Consider the following 21,778-nt stretch of genomic DNA (forward strand, 5'->3'; position numbering starts at 1 on the left):
TTTGCTTTCCTCCATTTCTGTCATTTGTGACTTGTCTTCGCATTTTGTCTGCTTCCCTGTGTTGGTGGAGTGGTTTTGTGTGCTAGGTGTCCTACAGGGCCCAGTGGCTCAGCCTCCCCAGTTACCTGAGGTGGACACTCTTGGTGCACCCCCTTGTGGGCTTTGTGCACAGTCTTGTAGTTATGCCTTGTTTTAGGTGTCACTGGGAGGAATTGACCTCCAGGCCAATTGGCTGTGAGAATCAGCTGTGTCTGCAGTGGGAGAACTTCTGTGCTGAAGACACCCTTCTGGGGCAAGACTTGCTTCAGTGGGGCTTTGGTGCTGAGTCTGCCCCCTGAGTGTGTCCCTTATGAATCTGAGGAGTTGTAATCTGGATGGTCCCACTCTGACCACTGGGTACACTGGCTCTTGGATCTAAGGAGGTGCTAATTAAGCCTCTTCCTGAGGTTACCCAGCAGGAGCTACAAAGAGATATGCAGATTCCCCTTCCTTTTTATGGGGTTTGGGGGTGCCCAGATGAGGCCCAGCTGTGAAGCAATGCAAGCTGCTGTGGGGCCTTGGGCCTTCTCTTGGAAGTTCTGGGTCTGTCTGGCCCAGCTGCAATTTGTTAGGTAATTTTCAGGTTGCAAAGGACCCAGGCATTCATATGCAAAAGGCTTTGCAGCAGCCTGGATAGGGCGGGGTCTCAGAATCAACAGGGCGGAGCAAGCAGCTATGGCTGATTCTCAGCCCTGCCCTAAGGGGCTGCGAGTCTCAGTGTCCCGGTAATTGCTGCCAGCACCTCTGAGGGAAAGCCGCCCTCAAGTTCTGAGTTCTGCCTGCTGCCAGACCGTCCAGTTTCTCCCCGTATGAGCCCTGGGACCCCAGAGATTTCCCGGAACCGGAGTTCAGAGCAGTCGGGAGCTTGTGACTCCCTCCCGATTCAAAAAGACAGCCGCGTCCTCAGGTGCCAGCCCCTTTCCCCACGCGCCAGAGCCTCCGTACCTCTGCACTTTACTTTCGTAGCTCCTCTGAGTCTGTGTGCTCTTCTCTTTCCTTCTAGTTGTAGAATTTCCACTCAGCCAGCCTTCCTGTGGTTCTGGATGATGACCGTTCTGTCTTTTAGTTGTATTTTTGAAGTTGTTGTCGGAGGCAGCAATTTCCGGGTGTTTACCTATGCTGCCATCTTGGTTTCTCCCCCAATAAGATTTAATAAAATATCCAATCATAGAATTGTCCCCACTTTCTGATAACACCTAGAGTAAACCTCATTTCTTAGATCCTCTCCCAAATTATCCAACCAAAGCCCAAACCCTATAATAGGTTATTTCTAACTCCTCTTAGTGACACAACCCACAATTCGCCATGGTGTATATTCTGCCTTATTAGCCTAGCAAGTGCAGGAACAGTTGTGGTCCTGGTAGTCTTTGGCTGAAGGGCACTGCAAGCACAGACAGAGGGTCTGAGTTGTTGACATGACCGCCAGGTTCAGACCAATATTTGTACTTTATTGCCAGAAGACTGTGGCATCCACTGGAGACTTGCACAGATAATCCTGACAAAAGACTTACCCATATTTCTGTAGACACGGCCTAAAGGCCATCAACTGTAGCACAGGACCAAAGTTTCCTTTATGTACTGTTGCAGTGTTAAAACATGGCCACACCTTCCTTGATGGCCTCCTATTTGCTATGGGCTTAGCAACATCTCCAGTCATCAGCCATGTGAGTGAAGAACACCCCAGGGGATTACATCCCTGAGTCCTTAGTTTTCCCAGCTGAAGCCTCAAACATTGTAGAATAGATAAAAGCCATCCCTATTGTGCCCTGTCCAAATTCCTGAGCCACAGGACCCATGAGCGTACTAAAATGCTTACTGTATGAAAACACTGAGTTTGGGTGGTTTGTTAAGCAGCACCAGTAACTGGAACATATACTGACTCTGTTGGAGGCTGTTATTAGTGGAGCAGGGGTAATGACGATGAGCTAGTGGACAAAACTGGATGTTATTCACAGAGCAAATGCTGTAAGTTTAAAGCATTCAGTTAGCAGAGCCATTTGGGGAAAAAAAAAGAGTTCTATCACAATTTCCAAAACCCCCAATTGCATATACTGGGTGGGGCAAAAATAGGTGCACAGTTGTATGTGAAACAGAGTTCATTCTTGTATTATTTATTAATTATTGCATTGTTTTCCATAGGAATAACTGTACACCTACTTTTGCCCCACCCTGCATATTTCCCTTTTCCAATGAAGAATCTAAAAGTTTCAATGTTTTACATTTGCTAGTTTTTCCAACTAGACTTGTTAGTGAACTGAATTCTTCCTAAAAAGACATTGAATAGAGTATCTTCTATCCTAGTAGTTTCTCTGATTTCAAATCATAATTTTATGTCATATAAAAAAGTTCACAACAGATTCTTTACAATACCAGGATGCCACTCCAAAAACTTAGAGGAAACAAAACTATTTCAATTTTATTTTCAAAGACTAATTTTAATCCAGACTGAACAAACAAGCAGAAAAGTGGGAAAGCTAACTGTAGTAGCAGACACAGGTGTACCAAATGTGAAACAGTGGGTTATTAACAGAACTATTTACATGCATATTTACAAGCAATCCTTTTGTACATAAGCTTTACTTGTCGTTAGTTGGAAAAAGATTTTTGACATTTGGTAAAAATAGGACTGAGGTGGTACCACATTATAGTAAAAGTATTAGAAAAGTGATCCTCAAGGTGTATCAATTACAAAGCAGATGAAAACTTGAGTGACAAAGATCTAGCAAATTCTCTAGTAAAAAAGTCAATGCAACGCATGCTACCAAATAAAAATGAGAAAGCCATATAAAGAAAGTAGAATAATGTCCTGGGCTGTGGGGTAATGAAATCAGGTGAAAAATTTGAACAATTTAGAATTGCAATGTATCCTCAGTGAAGACTCTTGGTTGTTTAGTTGGAAGTTCTAACTCTATTTTAAAAGCCCTTGGTATCAAATAACATCTGGATATGTAAATAAATTAATTATATATTCTAAGACTTTAGTGCCAGAGATTTTTATGATTGTGACTCATACTTGAAACGCAATTCATTGAGACACTCAATGTAAAACTAAATGAAAGCTATATACTCATCTCTTAAAAAAGGATGCTACATTTTTGCAGTAATATGTATTTCCACACTAAGACATTTTCCTTCGAGAAAAGCTGAATTTAAAGGATAAGCTTCTAATCAGCTAGCAAAACTTACTTTCAACATTTCATTTATTTCAAAATCGATTTTATTGCAGCCAAAACAGTAGAATTAACTGTACATAATAAACTATCTTATATATATACACATTTTAAGTTATAGGGGATAAAGTTTATTTTGGCAGAGTGTTAAACAAAATTAAAGTTGCATACATTAGTAACATAACTCAACATCCTTAATTTGGTATAAGTGTGACACATTTTCCTGCTTTCCTGTGTTCTGCTAAGTCACCATAACCTAAACTGCTTTATAAAACTGATACATTGAAATTTAACTTTACTGTTTTTGCTTACGCTCTGATTCCAAACAAAACTTTTCATAAGCTTCTTCTATCTCTGGGTCCATCTCATCATCAATATCATCCAAGTATCTGTGAAAGAAGCAAAGATGACTCATAAGCTTAATGTTTTTCCATGCAGAAAATGTGTAAGCCTGACTGGTATGGCTCAATGGTTGAGCGCTGACCTACGAACCGGAGGTCATGGTTTGATTCCCTGTCAGGACACATGCCCAGGTTTCGGGCTCAATCCCCAGAGCAGGGACCACGCAGGAGGCAGCGATCAATGATTCTCTCTTATCATTGATGTTTCTCTCTCTCTGTCCCTCTCCCTTCCTCTCTCTGAAATAAAAAAGGGAAGAAAAAAAAAAGGAAATGTCTAAGATGCTAAGTCATGAGGAAAGGTATCTGGTATAACTTTCCTAGACTGAGTTATAGAATGCAAGCACTGTTTAGAATTACATTAAATGTCAGTCCTCAGAAAACAAAAGCTTAGTATGGTGTGTTAAGTTTTATAGTGGATTCGGAGTCCCTTGTCTTTGAAGTTAAGATTCTGCTATACTTTAGACATATGTTAAATTCTTTAACCTAATCTAAAAGTTAAATCAAAGGCTTTACCTTTTAGCTTAGCAACAATTATACTATAACTAGGGGTCCAGTGCACAAAATTCGTGCACTGGGGGGGGGGGGGGGGGGGCGGGTCTCCTCAGCCCAGCCTGCCCCCTCTCACATACTGGGAGCCCTCAGGGGATGTCCTCGTGATGGCTTAGGCCCGCTCCCTGCTCCCCTTGGGGATAGGGCCTAAGCCACAGTCTAGCCTCCCTTTGTGGGAGGTGACCGGGCTGATCAGGGGAAGGCACCAGCCCTAACACCCCGCTGCTGCAGCCACTGCCAGTCACCGCAGCCAGCAAGGTTTTTTCATCAACACGGACTCCAGTCCCTTCACCATGGAAAAAATGACAACTTTCTTTAGGCATTTTCAAGATGTGTCTTTCATATAATAATAATTTCTTTATTATTATTTTTTTATCCTCACCTGAGGATATGTTTCCATTGATTTTTAGAGAATGTGGAAGAGAATGGGAAAGACAGAGAGAAACATCAAAGTGAGAGGAACACTTTGATTGGTTGCCTCCTGCATGAGCCCTGACCTGGGCCCCAGCCAGGGAGAAGCCTGCAACCTAGGTACATGCCCTTGGTCAGAATTGAACCCAGACCCTGCCATCAGCAGGCCAAGGCATTACCCACTGAGCCAAACCGGCAAGGGCAGGATATGACATTTCTTAGCCCTCCAGCAGCAGACCTTCATTTTTTTCGCCAGGAGTGTGGTGAAAAACCCTAGATCACCTTTTTGGATTCTTATTACCTAAGTTACTAAGAATATTACCAGTGGAATACAGGGAGCTTAGCCAATGAGCAGTCAGAGAAGGTGTTTCCTCTGTAGTTCATACCAATCGCCGGCTTGGCCCCCGCAACCCCCCATCTCCCCCCCATCACTGGCTCCACCCTCGCCCAGGCATGACACCTTTGCCAGAGGCGTTGACCCCCATCATCCTCTGATCACCAGCTCCACCCCCCGCCCAGACCTGACGCCTCCGCCAGAGGTGTCAGGCCTGGGCAGGGGACCCCCATCTCCCCCGGATCACTGGTTTCTGGGGCTTCTGGGGTCAACCTGTGGCCCGGATCGGATCCAATCATGATCGGATCCAATCCAATCCTGCCTGGGCGGCAGGCAGGCAGCTTCTGGGGTCGCACACGGGGGCCTGGATGGCGGCTTGCACTGTCCCGCCCTGCCTGCAGTATGCAAATTAGCCGCCATCTTTGTTGGCGGTTAATTTGCATATTGCGCTGATTAGCCAATGGGAGGCATAGCGAAGGTACGGTCAATTACCATGTTTGTCTATTATTAGATAGGATTAGAACATAATTTCAATGTACCATCCCCCTCTAATGATGCTTAACATCAGAAATGGTATTCCGACAATGTCAACTTTGTCATAATCTATTTGGAATCAGACTTTCATAGCAAGAAGCTACTTTAAAGATCATCTATTTCAGATTTTTTCTAACTATGCAATAGTTTAAAATGATGGAAACAATGTTTTCCTATTTAAGTGCCCACAAAGGCCTTAATACACACATCTTTACTGAATTCCCACAGCCATCTTAAGAAGATAGGCACCATCACCTGAATGCCAAGAACAACTTGAACTTCTAGTGGCACACCCAGCAGGGTTGACCTTTCCTAAGTGTGCATAGGTCCTTACAGATTCAATTTACTCTTCCCACCACTGAGGAAGAAGAGGACCCAAGCAGCCTGTCCAAATTCCTATAAGCTGTTAACAGAGCTGGGGCTAATCCTCATAGGTTTTTCATCCTTCTAAAACAAAATGTAGTTAAATCTGATGGAAAGTGGTAAGAAATTTGTATTATCAAGAATGACAGGTAAATGAAATATGAGAATAAGACCATAACTTACAAATTCCCATCAGTAGCAATATTTTTATATAGTAATTTTCTATCTTCAATCTTAAGTCATCCTTTGAACAGCTAAGATTTGAGCTGTTTGTTCTGTGCCAGAGCATTTATATATTCTCATTTATGTCTCAAAAATCTCAAGGACAGGTACTACTATTCATAGTTTGTAGATGGAGAAACTGGCATAGAACCTGCTTATTTTAAAGTCTTAGGTATAAAAATAGAATCTATTTTATAAAAATGAATTATGCTTGTGTATACATTTTAATAGGTTTTCCCCTCAACTATAGATACATTTAAAAAATCATAGTTTTTTATTTTTTTTAAATCATAGTTTGTGTGTTTTCCAACATGATTATGTGAAAATTTTTGGTAAATAAATACTACTTACATACCACTATAATACCATCTAATCAAAATGCACATTCTTTCATTATCTGCTTTTTTCCAGTCTAAACTCTATCTACAAGCTGTGGCCACAGAAAGTTCACAAATAAAGTTAGTAGCTAAAGAGAACTTACGGATCACCAGCGCCTGATAAATCTGTTCCATTTTCTTCATAATCTGGAAAAAAGTCTTCTCTTTCAAGTAACTCTTGATATTTCTCTTGGTAATCTAAGAAAAATGAAAATAATGAAAAAATTTAAATGCTGGAAAAATTCACAGGAAATATGTATTAGCCAGTTTTTCCTAAGAAATTTTAATATTATGACTTTTCATTTAAGTACATCCAAAGTTTAAACATCAGTAAGCTATGTATATTCATCTAGTACAGTGGTTGGCAAACTGCAGCTTGTGAGCCACATGCGGCTCTTTGGCCCCTTGAGTGTGGCTCTTCCACAAAATACCACGTGTGGGTGCGCACGTACAGTGCGACTGAAACTTCGTGGCCCATGTGCAGAAGTCGGTTTTCAGAAAGGAGATAGATGAAACAAGTATATAAGACGAGTGTGGATGGGGAGAGTTGGAAGGGGTCGACCTCATCCTCAATCAGATTGAGGACATTTTTAGCAAAGGCCAGTTTAGGAGTACCCTAACTAAGTTAATAACAATGTACCTACCTATATAGTTTAAGTTTAAAAAATTTGGCTCTCAAAAGAAATTTCAATCGTTGTACTGTTGATATTTGGCTCTGTTGACAAATGAGTTTGCCGACCACTGATCTAGTAAGTCAGCTTAATTACATATTTAAGAATAGCTTTTACAAAACCTACCCTAATTGGCTTGCTTCTGCCCCCTGCATCCTCATGACTCTAAATTATATACATATTCCTCTAAATGTAAGTTGGAAATCAAAGCCACTGTGCATATACCAGAGGACATTTCACAGGCTATGTGTATGTCTACATTCTCTCCTGCTTCTTTCCATCAGGCAAAATACTGGCTATATAGTTTGTGGAGAAGAACACAGTGTTCTCCATTCTCTCCTGTTTTCCTTCCACCAGGAGAGATTTCAATCAAACGCCCTGGCTTCTGGGTTCTGTTATCCTCCCCAAGGGGGTAAAGTGATCTATCTATCTGGCTGGCAGGTAATAGCCACTTTTCCATGTTCCTCAGTCAGTGGAGGCCACCCTAACACGGCTCCGAGCATAGGGCATTTTCTTTCCTTCCTTGTCCTAGAGACAGCTGGGAGGTAGCTACCTAATAAATGTTTCAGCTCTACCACCTTTCCCTCAGTGGGCTCTTCCTAGGCAATACGGGTGACAGGATAGCTCTCCATCTGCCAACTGCCTGAAGCACAGTGACTGAGTATCTTGTAAGATTAGCATGTCTGTGTAGAGTCTTTACCTTTGAATAATAAAATGGATCAATGTATAAAAACTAGTTACCTTAAAAGTAGTTTCCTGTGAAAAACAGCTACCTCAGATTTCAAGAGGATAATATAATTATACTTGACTGGGTAAAGATGTTTTTTCCAAGATTGTCAGTTTCTAAACACATGAATTCCAGCTTAAAGGATTGGCAATATTTTGACATTCCATTTTGGCAATTTGGAGACCATTTTATCTTATAAAGCCCCCCTGCAACAAATACTTGAGCTAACAGGTAAGAAACATTCTTTTAAATGTACAGATGAGTTCACAAAAAACATCAAGTCTCCTGATGACAGAAATGAAAGGGAACTCAAAGCCATACATCCTTATAGCAGCTGGGAGGCTGGTGGGCCACGTGGGCTTGGATTTAAAACCCATGGGTCAGAAAGGTAGGTCTTGGGCCCATTGAAGCAGGAAGATGGAATTCACGCCCCACCTCATCCACTCTGCACAAAACCAGGTCATTCAAAGGGCTAATATCCTGCCTGGCCATTGTGGCTCAGTGACTGAGCATCGACCTATGAATTCAGGTCATAGTTCAATTTCCGGTCAGGGCACATGCCCAGGTTGTGGGCTCAATCCCTAGTGTGGGGGCATGCAGGAGGCAGCCAATCAATGATTCTCTTTCATCAATGAAAGGTTCTATCTCTCCCTCTCCTTCCTCTATGAAATAAATAAAAATATAATTAAAAAAAATAAATAAAAGGGCTGATATCCCAAGCAAAAAATGGAACAGGAAAAAAGCAAACTGCAAAACATCTCAGTGGCAAAGAAGTTTGGTGCATCTGTCTAGGTTTGGAATGGGAGAGAAGTACTCTGGTTCCTCAGAGAATACGTGGGCCTGCACCTCCAATTGTTACTATCCACATAAAAACACGTAGGACAAGAAAATAAAAACTCATTTCAAGCCACTGCTGCCCCCGGGCTCCCGACAGAAGCAAATACAAAACCCTCTTTGGACATGCTCCTACAATCCAAGTCACAAGTTTCATGAAGAAAAAGGAAAGGGCACTTAAACACTGGAGCAGTCGTAAAGGCAACAATATCTGTGCCTTCCAGTGATTGAGAACAAAGTAAGTAAATGTAAACAGAACAAATGATAGAAAAATGGACCAGACAAAGAACAAAAAAACCCACAAGGAATCTAAGTAACTTGTTTGAAGAATAAGGAAAAAAGGAAACTCTGTCTTACCAGACAGCAAGGTCAGACTGATTAAGAATGCCTATCAGTGTTGGGAGAGACAGACAAAGATCCGTGTGGAGACAGGAGTAAGACAACTTTACACAGGAGTTACGTGGTACACACAGACACATTTTACCTAAGAGAGGAAGGACGACTCAACACCTGCTGTTGACATGAGAGACTATGGGAAAAATACTGAATTCTGCTATACCCACATATAAAAACTAGCCAAACGATGAAAGACCTAAATATAAAGCAACAGAAGATACACAGAAAATGGGATTTGCTAGTAGTGAGGGGACTAAGTCACAGAGAGCACAAACAAGACATGACTTGGTTTACATTCAACTCAAGGCTTCCATTGCTAAGATAAACAAAAGGGAAGGGCAGCCCATACTGAGAAAAGCTGACTATGGGTGACTTTCTAGGGTATGCAAGTAATTACAAATCAACAAGACAAAGGCTCCAACGGAAATGTTCTCAAAGGAACAAATAAAAAGTTCAACAGAAACATGAAAAGAAATTCAGTATCATTAGTGGAAAATAAAAATTCACAATTTTATACAATTGGACTGACAAAAATTAGGTCTGGTAACAGCATTGCCAAAGATGAGAACTAGGAACTCTCACACCCTGGAAATACTAAGTAGTATGATCACCCTGGAAAGCAGTATAACAACATTTAGTGAAGCTGAAGATGCAAATAGCCTGTAATGTGACAGTTTTGCCTCCTCACTGTAGAGGAACTTCTGCAAGTGCACAAGGACATAAAGATGTTTGTGCAGCACTGCCTGTGGGGACCGGTGTGGACCACCCGGCCACCCACAGCAGAATCTATGGACTTGCTCCCACACACTGCTTTAGTTTTCTCTCTTGCTCACACTGCAGTCCCATTATTATCTGGCATTTAAAATAAGGGAACCAAAGCTATATGTATCAACACATATAAATCCCAAAAGTAATACTGAATAAAAATAAGTTGTAAAAAGCAGGGTATAGTAAGATACAACTTTGGGTTAATACTTCTGTGTGAGACAATCCAGTTTATAGACACATGAGGTAAAAATCACAGTGACACAAACTTAGGGCAGTAGTTACCTCTGGGAGAGAAGTGACAGGACTAAACTTGGGTGACAGATCAATGACAAGGGAGAATGGTTTAGCAGTTATCTGTAGGGTTTTATTTCTTTAAAAGGCCCAAAGTATACAGTAATATGGTAACATGACCTTAGTTTAATCTTTTATTTTTTTTAAATTCTTTACTGTTTGCCCTAACCCACTGGTCGGCAAACTCATTAGTCAACAGAGCCAAATTATCAACAGTACAACGATTGAAATTTCTTCTGAGAGCCAAATTTTTTAAACTTAAACTATATAGGTAGGTACACTGTTATTAACTTAATTAGGGTACTCCTAAGTCTTAGGAAGAGCCACACTCAAGGGGCCAAAGAGCCACATGTGGCTTCCGAGCCACAGTTTGCTGACCACGGCCCTAACCGGTTTGGCTCTGCGGACTGAAAGGTCCCAGGTTCGATTCCCGCCAAGGGCACGTACCTTGGTTGCGGGCACATCCCCAGTAGGAGGTGTGCAGGAGGCAGCTGATTGATGTTTCTAATTCTCTATCCCTCTCCCTTCCTCTCTAAAAAAATCAATAAAATATGTTTTTAAAAAATTCTTTATTGTTTAAAGTATTACATAACTCTCCTTTCCCCCCCCCCATTGACCTCTCCCTGATCCCAAACTTAGTTTAATCTTGACTGTGAATCAACAAGTCAGTTTTTTGTGGTTTTCATATTTTTTTTATTGTTTCCTAATTTAAAGCTGGAAGTTAAGTAGCCATTTCTCCTTCCTACATTCCTGTGCTACAGGCAGGGATAATCAGAGCCAGATACCCAGCGGGACAAATGGGGAAATGCTGACCATCAGCTGGTTGTAGTTTGTACTAAATGGGAAATTTCTCTCTTGCTCACACTGCAGTCCCATTTATCACAAGCAATGTTTCTACAAATGCCATTTTCTGGAAGGGGAAGCGTGCAGAGGTTTAGATTTTTAATAAACTTTGACCCACCAAGTATTAATAAAATCCGTAATTCTTAGTATCTGCAAGTATTGACCCATATTAATAAAAGCTGCTGACTACATAGTGAATTAGAACCATCTTTTCCTTCCATTCTAATCAACTAAAGTTCAGAGTATGAAAACAAAGTATGAGAGGAAATACAAAATAAAAATGGTGGCATTTAATTGAGGGATTCTCCTGACCCTTCATTGTTAGGGTGATTAGACACATTCCACTTGAAATGGTTTCTAGTGGTTACTGTAAAGAACACCACATATGCGACAAGCCTTCACCTTCCTTTTCAGAATGATATGAACTCTTTGAAAACCTACAGTTCTGTGCTGGTGAAGGGATGATTTTCTGTAATTTCCTATCTTACCAAAAACTAGGGGGGCGGCGGGGGGGGGAGACCATGAGACAAGATACCTGGATCAGCTGCAGTGAAAGGAACACCATCAGATGTATAAAATGTTGGTTCATTCTAGGATGAAACAAAGGGACAAAAACATGTCATCCTCTCACAATTGACTTTTTAGAAGCACATTATCAATGAAGCATGGCTGATGCCACCCAGCTGCACCTCATAATGCAATACAAGAACAAGCAAACACGAGCCTCCCGGCTGCTACTGTCATCTCATTGGGAACGTCTCTGCTCTTCAGATTCATTCTATTATCTCGAGTTCTTGTTCTAACACTGTGTCTACAGTCTGTCACTCACAGTGAACTGTTCTGCGGTGCAGTGTGACTCAGCGTCCACTCAGATTTCGTTTTGGTTCCCCCTTCCCACCATTTTTCTGAGATGGGGGTTGTAGGAGCAACCTATATATATAAAACACTAATATGCAAACAGACCGAATGGCTGAACAACCAGTCTCTATGATGTCCACCAGGGGGTGTGCGCGGAACATGGCGGGCATCAGCAGCAGGTGGCAGAGCGTGAACATGGCGATCGTCACCCACGGCGGGATGGTGGAGCAGGTGAGCCGGGGCACCAGACCAAGGCGGGGCACTGGCTGCTGTCATCCGGGCGAGCCTCTTGTGATTACTGAAAATTCTTTGCTCCCACACGCTGTGATCCCGCCTGGCACTCACACCTGCTGCCGGCACCGGCCCTGCTTGCACCTGTTGCCAGTGTCCAGCACCAGTCCCAATCACTTGGCGCCGTCAGCAAGTGCAAGCAGCGGCTGCCAGCCCCGATTGCCCCTGAGGGCCTCTCCATCTCCCCCTGCTCCTGAGGGGCGATCAGGGCAGCAGCCGCCACTTGCACCAGCTGAAAGCACTGGCCCCAATCGCTCCGCGCCATCAGCACGTGGGAATGGCGGTGGGAGTGGGGCTGCCAGCAGACAGGGGACTGGGGGCCGTGGCAGGAGGGGCCGGGAGGGGGTGCAGAGGATGGGCTGAGACTTGCCCCTGTGCCCACCATGGCCCACAGTTCAATGTGCACAAATTCATGCACTGGGCCCCTAGTCCTATATAATAAATGCCTAATATGCTAAGTGTCCCACCGTTCGACCAGTCGCTATGATGCGCACTGACCACCAGAGGGCAGATGCTCCAACTCCGGTAGGTTAGCTTGCTGCTGGGGTCCAGCCGATCGGGACTGGGCAAGAAGGTCCGGACATGCCCTGGAGCCCTCCTGTGGTCCCTCCCCAGTCCCGATCGTGCACTGGTGGGGTCCTTTGGCCTGGCCTGCACCGGAACCCCTTGGGGAATGTTGGAGAGCCAATTTCGGCCTGACCCCCGCAGGCCAGGCCAAAGGACCCCACTGCACGGATCTGTGCACCTGACCTCTAGTTCCTCCCTAATTGCTGTGTTTGGTTGTGTTGGGAGCTTCCGGGATCATTGGCCTGGTAATCATTTTTATTTTCTTAGTTTCCTTTATGATAACATACAAAGTAACAGTTTGAGCTGCAGGCCTTGGTTATGAATTCCCTGGGAAACAGTTTCCTGGAATCCCTACGCTCACTTAAGTCCAAGTCTCATCATTTCCCTGGCAACTGGGTGGCTCTTTCTCTAGTCCACCCGCCATGGGAGGAACCCATGTCTCTTCTATTTACCTGCTCTGCTTGCTGCCAGGTACCCTAAGCCAGTGAAGAGTTATTAGGCATTAAATTCTGGGAATGGCTTTATGTAACTCGTAGAAATTTCCAAAGTTGAATTCAAGCAATAAGCAACATTTAAACAGCAAACACTGGCATACCATAAAATAGTTGGGGTCATTTTCAGGTGTTGCTTCTCTGTATGTTGAGGTTACATGGACTCTACCCCAGTTACTTGACCGGAGCTCTACAAGCTTCAAGAGCATCTGCTTCACGTCTCTGCAGACAGAAGTGGAAAAGGAGTGAGTGAGTGTATCCACTTTATGTGTTGTCAGGCTCTAAAATACCAGACTCCTACCACCATTTCACCAATTTAACATGTACAGTCAATGCTTTAATTTTCCACACATCTCCTATAATGACACAAATTCACCCTTAAAAAAAAAAGTAGCCTTGAAATTTGTTCCATGTAAGTACCTATATGGTTCCTAAATGCAGTGGCCATCCTGCAAGCAAATCTATGCTTCCTACTAGACTGAGAGTAGTACACCTAGGCATTTACTGAATAACTAAGGAAAAATGGCTAGGTGAGCAGAAGCCACAGGTAAAATACTGTGCCTTTAATAAAAGGTTTCTGTGGATGAATCTGTAAGATTTCAATTGTTCCGATGAAGCACAGCTGGTTAAAAGAAAAGTAAGGACTTGGCTCCCTGGCGTCCACCTCCCTTCTCCTACCTGCTGCAGTGCGCGTCCAGGACGACATTTTCAATCCTCTGGATAACTTCCTCCATGTCCGTCCTTCCTTTTTCCTTCCAGGCATCTTCCAACACTGACCCTGTCAACTAAAAGACACAGTGATCAATAAAAGAAAGAATTCAATCAAGTATCAATATTCTAAAAATATAATAGTAGCACTTCAAGCATTCTTCCCTACCCCAAGCATTTTTTTTAAAATATATTTTTATTGATTTCAGAGAGGAAGGGGGAGAGAGAGAGAAACATCAATGATGAAAAAGATTCATTGATCAGCTGCCCTACACATCCCCTACTGGGGATTGAGCCTGCAACCTGGCACGTGCCCTTGACCGGAATCGAACCTGGGACCCTTCAGTCCACAGGCTGACACTCTATCCACTGAGCCAAACCAGCTATGGCCACCCAAAGCATTCTTTAAACAAGTTAAATATTCCCAGTTGTTCTCTACCATCTAATACTCAGGTATCTCAATACCTTCAGTGTTTTTCTTGACTGAAAGAAACCAATGAACTATAGCAGATCTTTAACCAAAGGTTTTATGTGTTAACTAGAGGCTCGATGCATGAATTCATGCACGGGTGGGGTCCTGCCAGCCTGCCCCAATTGAGGCCGGCTGGCCCCGCCACTGGTCGAATTCCCAGTTGAACTCCTGGGGGACAATTTGCATATTAGCCTTTTATTATATAGGACTAGAGGCCCGGTGCACAAAAATTTGTGCACTCGGGGGGCGGGGTAGGGGGGTCTCCCAGCCCGACCTGTGCCCTCTTGCAGTCTGGGACCCCTCGGGAGATAACGACCTGCTGGCTTAGGCCTGCTCCTGGGTGGCAGAGGGCAGGCCCAATCCCTAAGTGCAGCCCCTGGTCAGGCTCAGAGCAGGGCCGATTGGGGAGTTGGGGCGCTGCCCCGTCATGCACAGAGCAGGGCGGATCGGGAGGTTGCGATGCCACCCTCAGTCACGCTCAGGGTAGGGCCGATTGGGGGGTTGGGGCACCGCCCCCTGTCACACTCAAGGCAGGGTCGATGGGGAGGTTGCGGCGCCACCCCGTCACGCACAGAGCAGGGCTGATCAGGGGGTTGGGGCGCTGCACCCTGTCACACTCAGGGCAGGGCCAATGGGGAGGTTATGGCTCTACCCTGTCACACACAGAGCAAGGCCGGTGGAGGGGGGTTGGGGCGCCACCCTCTATCACCCACAGAGCAGGGCTGATCAGGGGGCTGGGGCGCCACCACTGTCACACTCGGGGCAGGGCCGATGGAGAGGTTATGGCTCTACCCTGTCACACACAGAGCAGGGCCCATGGGGGGGGGGGGGGGGGGGGGGGAGGGGTTGGGGCGCCGCACCCTGTCACACACAGAACAGGGCCGATCAGGGAGTTGGTGTGCTGCACCCTGTCAAACACAGAGCTGCAGGGCAATCAGGGGATTGGGGAGCTCCCCCCTATCAGGCACAGAGCAGGGCTGATCAGGGGGTTGGGGTGCCCTCCCCTGTCACGAACAGAGCAGGGCGGATAGGGAGGTTGTGGCCCCGCGCCCTGTCACACACAGAGCCGCAGGGCGATCAGGGGGTTTGGGCACTGCCCCCTGTCACGCTGATCCCAGTGCCGGCAGCCTCGCTGCTCCGCTGATCCCGGTGCTGGGAGGCATATTATCCTTTTACTTTATAGAATAGAGACCTGGTGCATGGGTAGGGGCTGGCTGGTTTGCCCTGAAGGGTATCCTGGATCAGGGTGGGGGTCCCCACTGGGGTGTCTGGCCAGTCTGGGTGAGGGGCTGAGGGCTGTTTTCCGGCTGGCGAGTGACTAAAGCTTCCAACCGCTCCTTGTTTTCTTTTCTTTTCTTTTTTTTATTCTGGGCCAGCTTTAGCTCTGAGGCCTCGCTGCTGAAAACATGGATACAATGTTTCGGTCCGGCTGGCTTTCAGTCCGGCTGGTTTCTGGGGTTTTGTTTAGCTTCTTATTTGCAACATAGTACATAGTTGCTTAGACTTGCAGCTGTGAGGCCGGCAAGTGAGGCGGGGAACATTGGAGTCCGCAGCAAGCAAGCCTCATGCTGGCTTCCAGCTGCCTGGCTGCCAGCCGCCATTTGGCTGACAGTTAATTTGCATATACTCACTGATTAGCCAATGAAAAGGGTAGCGGTCATACGCTAATTACCATGTTTCTCTTTTATTAGTGTAGATGACTATATGGCTTACCCCCTGTATGACTAAGGTAGGTTGTACAATTTTAATCAATATGTCACTTTTTGAAACATGGAGAGTGCAATAAATATTGAAGCAACGAATTAAAACAAAAACTTCATTGGGAAAAAATGAGTTAAGGATGTCACAGGTAGTTCACAGAAGCTAAATCATGTCTAATAAAAAAATGCTTAACTTCACTAGTGATCAGGAAAATGCAAACTGAAATGAGGTTTTCCTTTTTACATCATCTGACAAAACCAACCCCAGGATTGCTTGCATCTATCACTGATAAGGATACAGATGGGAAGAGGGGTGGGAATACACTGTGGCTAAGTGTTTGGAAGAGAAATTTGGCATGACAGAAGGTCCCCACCTTATGATGGTTAGACTTACAATTTTTTTTTAAATCCTCACCTGAGGATGTTTTCTTTCTTTCCTTTTTACTGATTTTAGAGAGAGAGGAAGGGAGAGGGAGAAACACTGATCAGTTGCTGCCGGTAGGCACCCCAACCGGGGATCTAGGTTGAACACTTGACCTTTAGGAATACAGGACAGAGGTCCAACCAACTTAGCTACACTGGCCAGAGATAGAGTTACATATTTTTTAAGTACATTTTTACTGATTTCAGAGAGGAAGGGAGAGGGAGAGACAGAAACAATGAGAGAGAATCACTGATTGGCTGCCTCCTGCATGCCATGCCCATGCTGGGAATTGAGCCCGCAACCCAGGCCTGTGCCCTGACTGGGAATCGAACTGTGACTTCCTGGTTCACAGATCGACACTCAACCACTGAGCTATGCCAGTGGGACTAGACTTATAACTTTTTAACTTTACAGTGGTTCAGAGGCAATAAGCATTCAGTAGAAACTAAAACTGCTTTGAATTTTTTATCTTTCCCCAGGCTGGTGACATGTGGACAATGGCTATGAGCTGCAGCTCCCAGCAGGTATGTAATCAGGAGAGCAAACAACCGATACTCAACCATGTTTTCATGTGGTGGATGATTCTGCCCAACTGCAGCCTAATGGAAGTGTTCTGAGCATTTCTGAGATGGGCTTGGCTAAGCTCTGTGGTTTGGTAGGTTAGGTGTATTAAATGATATTCAACTTACAATATTTTCAGCTTACAGTGGGTTTAGGGAGACATAACCTCATCCTAAATCAAGGAGCATCTGTACTTATCAAATTAGGGTATACATGCTCTCTGGTCCACCAAACCTACGTGCAGGCATTTAACCTATATAAAGACAACGAACAATTATCAACAATGCTGCCGAGACTAAATTAAAAGTAATCCACTGTTCGGCAACAATGGGTAAACAATGTGCATGTAAACACCGGAACATTGGGAAGCTACTGCAGAAAGAAGTCAATCTGTGTGCCACGCAAAGATCTAAGATCTTCCTCAGGTGGTAAAGCAGCAGAGTCAGATGGTACTTATGAGATACACCTACAGACGTGGGGAAGGAAGGGGCACCGCGAAGGACTCCCATTTTTCACTCTAAAATCCACTTCTTACAGTAAATAAGCATGTATTGCTTTTCTAATATATTTAAATTCCAGAGCAAAATAAAATGTCAATATTTAACTTAACGTAATAACTATGTTGAATTCATTTGTTTACTATATATCTACTTTCCTTTCTCCAAATTATATGCTAGATGGGTAGAATAGTTAGTTACACTTTAAGGAAAGAAAATAAGTAAAACCTACCTTTAGTAATTTTACTGCGCAAATTAGGTTATCATCCACAGGGTTAGAAAAGAGGGCATTCAGCAACTCCCGAAGACCAGCCTGAAGAATATCTGCTCTTGTAACCTGCCCATTTGTTCCTTTGATCTTTGGGGACAAAAGAAAATGAACAGCAACTATGCCAAAACATGATACAGATATATAAATGATCTAACAAAGTGTTGGCAAAATAAGCACTTTGAAACGATACAAAAATCATAGGGACACACTCTGATATCTTCACAAAATTAGACTTACCTTACATATAACTATAATTTCTAACAGAACTAGTCAACTATAGGTCAGACTTTTCATTTATCACACGTAATGTGTGGTCTGGATAACGTAAGCCTCCTTGAATGTTACTGCTTCATAAAGCATCTCTAGTCTACTAAGCTACCTCCCTCCTTTTGGGGAACACACAGCATTTTACTCTGTGGTTCATATACTATTTACAAATACTCTGGTTTTGCATGAGAATGGTCTACGTGTCTTGGCTCTCTGGCTGGAAGAACTTCAGGCTCGAGAGCCATGCCTGGTCTTCCCCCTCCCCCACACAGCACCATAACTTCCAAGGAGAAATGCAGAGCATCTTAAACGGCTCTCCGTCCAAGGCACGTTTGTATTGGTGCTCTTATTGTGGCTCATAACAATAGAAAAGATTAAGACATGAAAGTTTTATAAAACTGAGCCTCTGTGATAAAAAGGGACAGTCAAGTGGGCACTGGATTGGACGAAGACTTGTAGATGCCCTGATGTACATCTGATGGTGGATTCTTGTCTTTTCAGTGGTGTTTATGGTGCTAAGTCCCCAATTCAGGCTTAAATAGATAAACCTGAATCTGAGACTAACTAGTCAGGACTAACTTGTCAAAGAACAAACTGAATATCCTTTACAAAATACTATCTCGACTTAAACTGCCTACTAACCAGCATATGCTCACATACCACCAATTTACAAACAAGGTTAGCTGTACCCTTTGTACAAATGCATTTTCTGTGGAAGATTAACATATAAAAGAGGACCAAGACCTAATCTGGGTGAATTGGGTATAACAACCAAACTCTAGTCTCTCCCCTCTTCACTCAAAGATTTATGTCCTGCAGGTCAAGTTGTTTTTCAGTCATCATCTGAATGTCAACATGTTACGTGTACTAATGTCCCTGAGGCAAGAATCCAAAGAAGTATGCATGTCTACATTTTAAACGCTTAAACACCCATGGAGCACACGAAGACTTTCCAATGCTCAGAACTACTCAGCACCTTGCCCTGGAACAGGAAGACAGGCACTGAGTCGTCATTTTCTCTCCCATTTCACTCTTTATGTTGTAAAAGTAATGTAAACACAAATTCCTTATTGAGATCAATTTGTTCGCAAGCTTTACTTAACAAAAGTACTTAACAAAAGAAAATGACTCCTCACCTCCAGCTTAAGATAAAGTTCTCCCAGAAAGAGCACAAACGCATGGAATCGTTTTCGAGTTGCTTCATCCCCCTTTGCAGCTTGATCTCTAAGTTCATATTCAGTCCGACATCTAATAGAGATAAACCTTTTAATATCTCACATTGCTTTGTTTTTTAAACAGTCAAACAAGATGACCATTTGTTGGTCTGGTTGTTCACAAGCGATACAGAGGCAAGTACAATGCACCACGGCCCTGACTTTCTATAATAAAAATGTTCCTGTCTAGTGTAGAGACCATCACACATCATCTTCTCTTACTGCGATGCCTAGTTTTAAGAACTGATAGGAATAGTTGAAAATAAACCTATGAGATCAAGTGGTAGTTAAGTTTAAACAACAAAGGTTTATGAGGTTCACATATACTGGCACTGTTTTTACCCAACCTGTCTGTAAAATGTTCTCTAATACATGAACTTTGAAACAGATCTTTAAAAATACATAAATATGGCCTCCATCTACACTGAAAAGAAAATGAATTCTTATTAAGCCCATTATCCTTGTAATTTTCAGTATATAGATCAGAGAAAAGGGGAAGTCCCCAATTGAATAGACACATAGAAAGCAATCGATTTGGTCTCTATTTCTAATAGAGACTGAAGGAGTCAAATAACTTATTTCCCCCTGAATTGGCCCATTTGCCTTACATAAGTAAAAAAAGAAAGCTTTATGGACATAGTTCCCACAAGGGTTCTAAAACCATCACAGCAAGCCTGTTGCTGCCTGTCAGTGAATTAGAGGGTCAGCTACTGCTAACGCAGATTTTTAAATGGACTTTTAACTGTTACCATGTTGGTGGTCAATATTTTTCCTTATCTTTATTAGTAAGGTGGTGATAAGGTAGGACAGTTGTGTTTTCATAAAGTTAACCTTGGCAGTTCTTTTAAAGACCAAGGGAGGAACTCATGGAGACTAAATGGCTTTCATTCATGAAGGATCAGTTTAAGTTGCTTTGTAAAGCACTTTTTTTGGAAGAAAAAAGAAGTCACTTCTTGACAAAGGATTTATCTTTATGAATCAACCATAAATACACCCACAACAGCTCTAGCTGGTTTGGCTCAGTGGATAGAGCATCAGCCTGTGGACTGAAGGGTCCTGGGTTTGATTCCAGTCAAGAGCTCATGCCGGGGTTTCGGGCATGATCTCCAGTAGGGGGCGGCATGCAGGAGACAGTCGATCAATGATTCTCTCTCATCATTATTGATGTTTCTCTCTCTCTCTCTCTCTCTCTCCCTTTCTCTCTGAATTCAATAAAAATATATTTAAAACTAGAGGCCCGGTGCACAAAAATTTGTGCACTCCGGGAGGGGGGGTCCCCTCAGCCCGGCCTATGCCCTCTTGCAGTCTGGGACCCCTCGGAGGATGTCCACCTGCTGGCTTAGGCCTACTCCCTGGGGGATCGGGCCCAAGCTGGCAGTCAGACATCCCTCTGGCAGCCCGGCAGCCCTCAGGGGATGCCCACTTGCCAGCGGGAAGCAGGCCTAAGCTGCAGATGGACATCCTTAGGGCTGCTGAGGAGGTGGGAGAGGCTCCCACCACCACCACTGTACTGGCAGCCGTCAGCATGGCTTGTGGCTGAGCAGAGCTCCCCCTGTGGGAGCGCACTGACCACCAGAGGACAGCTCCTGCATGTCTGCCCGCTGGTGGTCAGTGTGTGTCATAGTGACCAGTCATTCCCAGTTATTCTGCTGTTAGGGTCAATTTGCATATTACCCTTTTATTATATAGGATAGAGGCCTGGTGCACGGGTGGGGACCGGCTGGTTTGCCCTGAAGGGTGTCCCAGATCAGGGTGGGGGTCCCGCTTGGGTGCCTGGCCAGCCTGAGTGAGGGGCTAATGGATGTTTGCAGGCTGGTCACACCCACTTCGGGGTGGGGGTACCCACTGGGGAGCCTGGCCAGCCTGGGTGAGGGGCTGATGGCTGTTTGCAGGCTGGTCAAGCCCCCCCCAGTGGGGACCCACCCCATGGAGCTTTGGTCAGCCTGGGTGAGGGGCTGAGGGCTGTTTGCGGGCTGGCCACAGCCCCTTCAGGGTGGGGGGTCCCCACTGGGGTGCCTGGCTAGTCTGGGTGAGGGGCTGAGGGCCGTTTTCAGGCTGGCCAAGCCCCCCCAGCGATGGAAGCTCCCAGCCTCTTTTTTTCTTTTTATTCTGGGATTTATTTACCTTCTATAATTGAAACTTTGTAGCCTTGAATGGAGCTCAGAGCCAGCCAGGGCGGGTGGGAAGCTTAGCTTCCTCCATCGCCAGGGGCAACCCAAGCCTCCTGCTCGCTCCAGCTCTGTGGCCACGGCTGGCTGAAAGCAGGTATCTGGGGTTTATTTATCTTCTATAATTGAAACTTTGTTGCCTTGAGTGGAACTCAGAGCCAGCCATGACAGGCGGGAAGCTTGGCTTCCTCCATCACTGGGGCAACCAAGCCTCCTGCTTGCTCCAGCTCTGTGGCTGCCAGCTGCCATCTTGGTTGGGTTAATTTGCATATAGTCGCTCTGACTGGCTGGTGGGTGTGGCTTAAGGTGTAGCAAAAGTACGGTCAATTTGCATGTTTGTCTTTTATTAGTGTAGATTA

General features: G+C 44.5%; 1 protein-coding gene across 2 annotated transcripts in view; it reads right to left on the reverse strand.

The window, feature by feature from the left end:
* Positions 1-2,429: 2,429 nt before the first annotated feature.
* The window catches only part of PAIP1 (poly(A) binding protein interacting protein 1), a 31,897-nt gene continuing 12,548 nt past the window's right edge, over positions 2,430-21,778 (reverse strand). For both annotated transcript variants that reach the window (XM_070411873.1, XM_070411874.1), the window contains exons 5-11: positions 19,174-19,285; positions 17,732-17,857; positions 13,816-13,922; positions 13,242-13,359; positions 11,466-11,520; positions 6,505-6,598; positions 2,430-3,598 (exon numbers count right to left, since the gene is read on the reverse strand). In XM_070411873.1, the coding sequence (XP_070267974.1) occupies positions 3,505-3,598; positions 6,505-6,598; positions 11,466-11,520; positions 13,242-13,359; positions 13,816-13,922; positions 17,732-17,857; positions 19,174-19,285 (706 nt within the window). In that variant the 3' untranslated portion in view covers positions 2,430-3,504. The remainder of the gene's footprint in view (positions 3,599-6,504; positions 6,599-11,465; positions 11,521-13,241; positions 13,360-13,815; positions 13,923-17,731; positions 17,858-19,173; positions 19,286-21,778) is intronic.

Source organism: Myotis yumanensis, unplaced genomic scaffold (assembly GCF_028538775.1).
Source record: "Myotis yumanensis isolate MYYU_CA2020_CCGP unplaced genomic scaffold, mMyoYum1.0.hap1 SCAF_4, whole genome shotgun sequence".
In the NCBI taxonomy this organism is placed as follows: Eukaryota; Metazoa; Chordata; class Mammalia; order Chiroptera; family Vespertilionidae; genus Myotis; species Myotis yumanensis.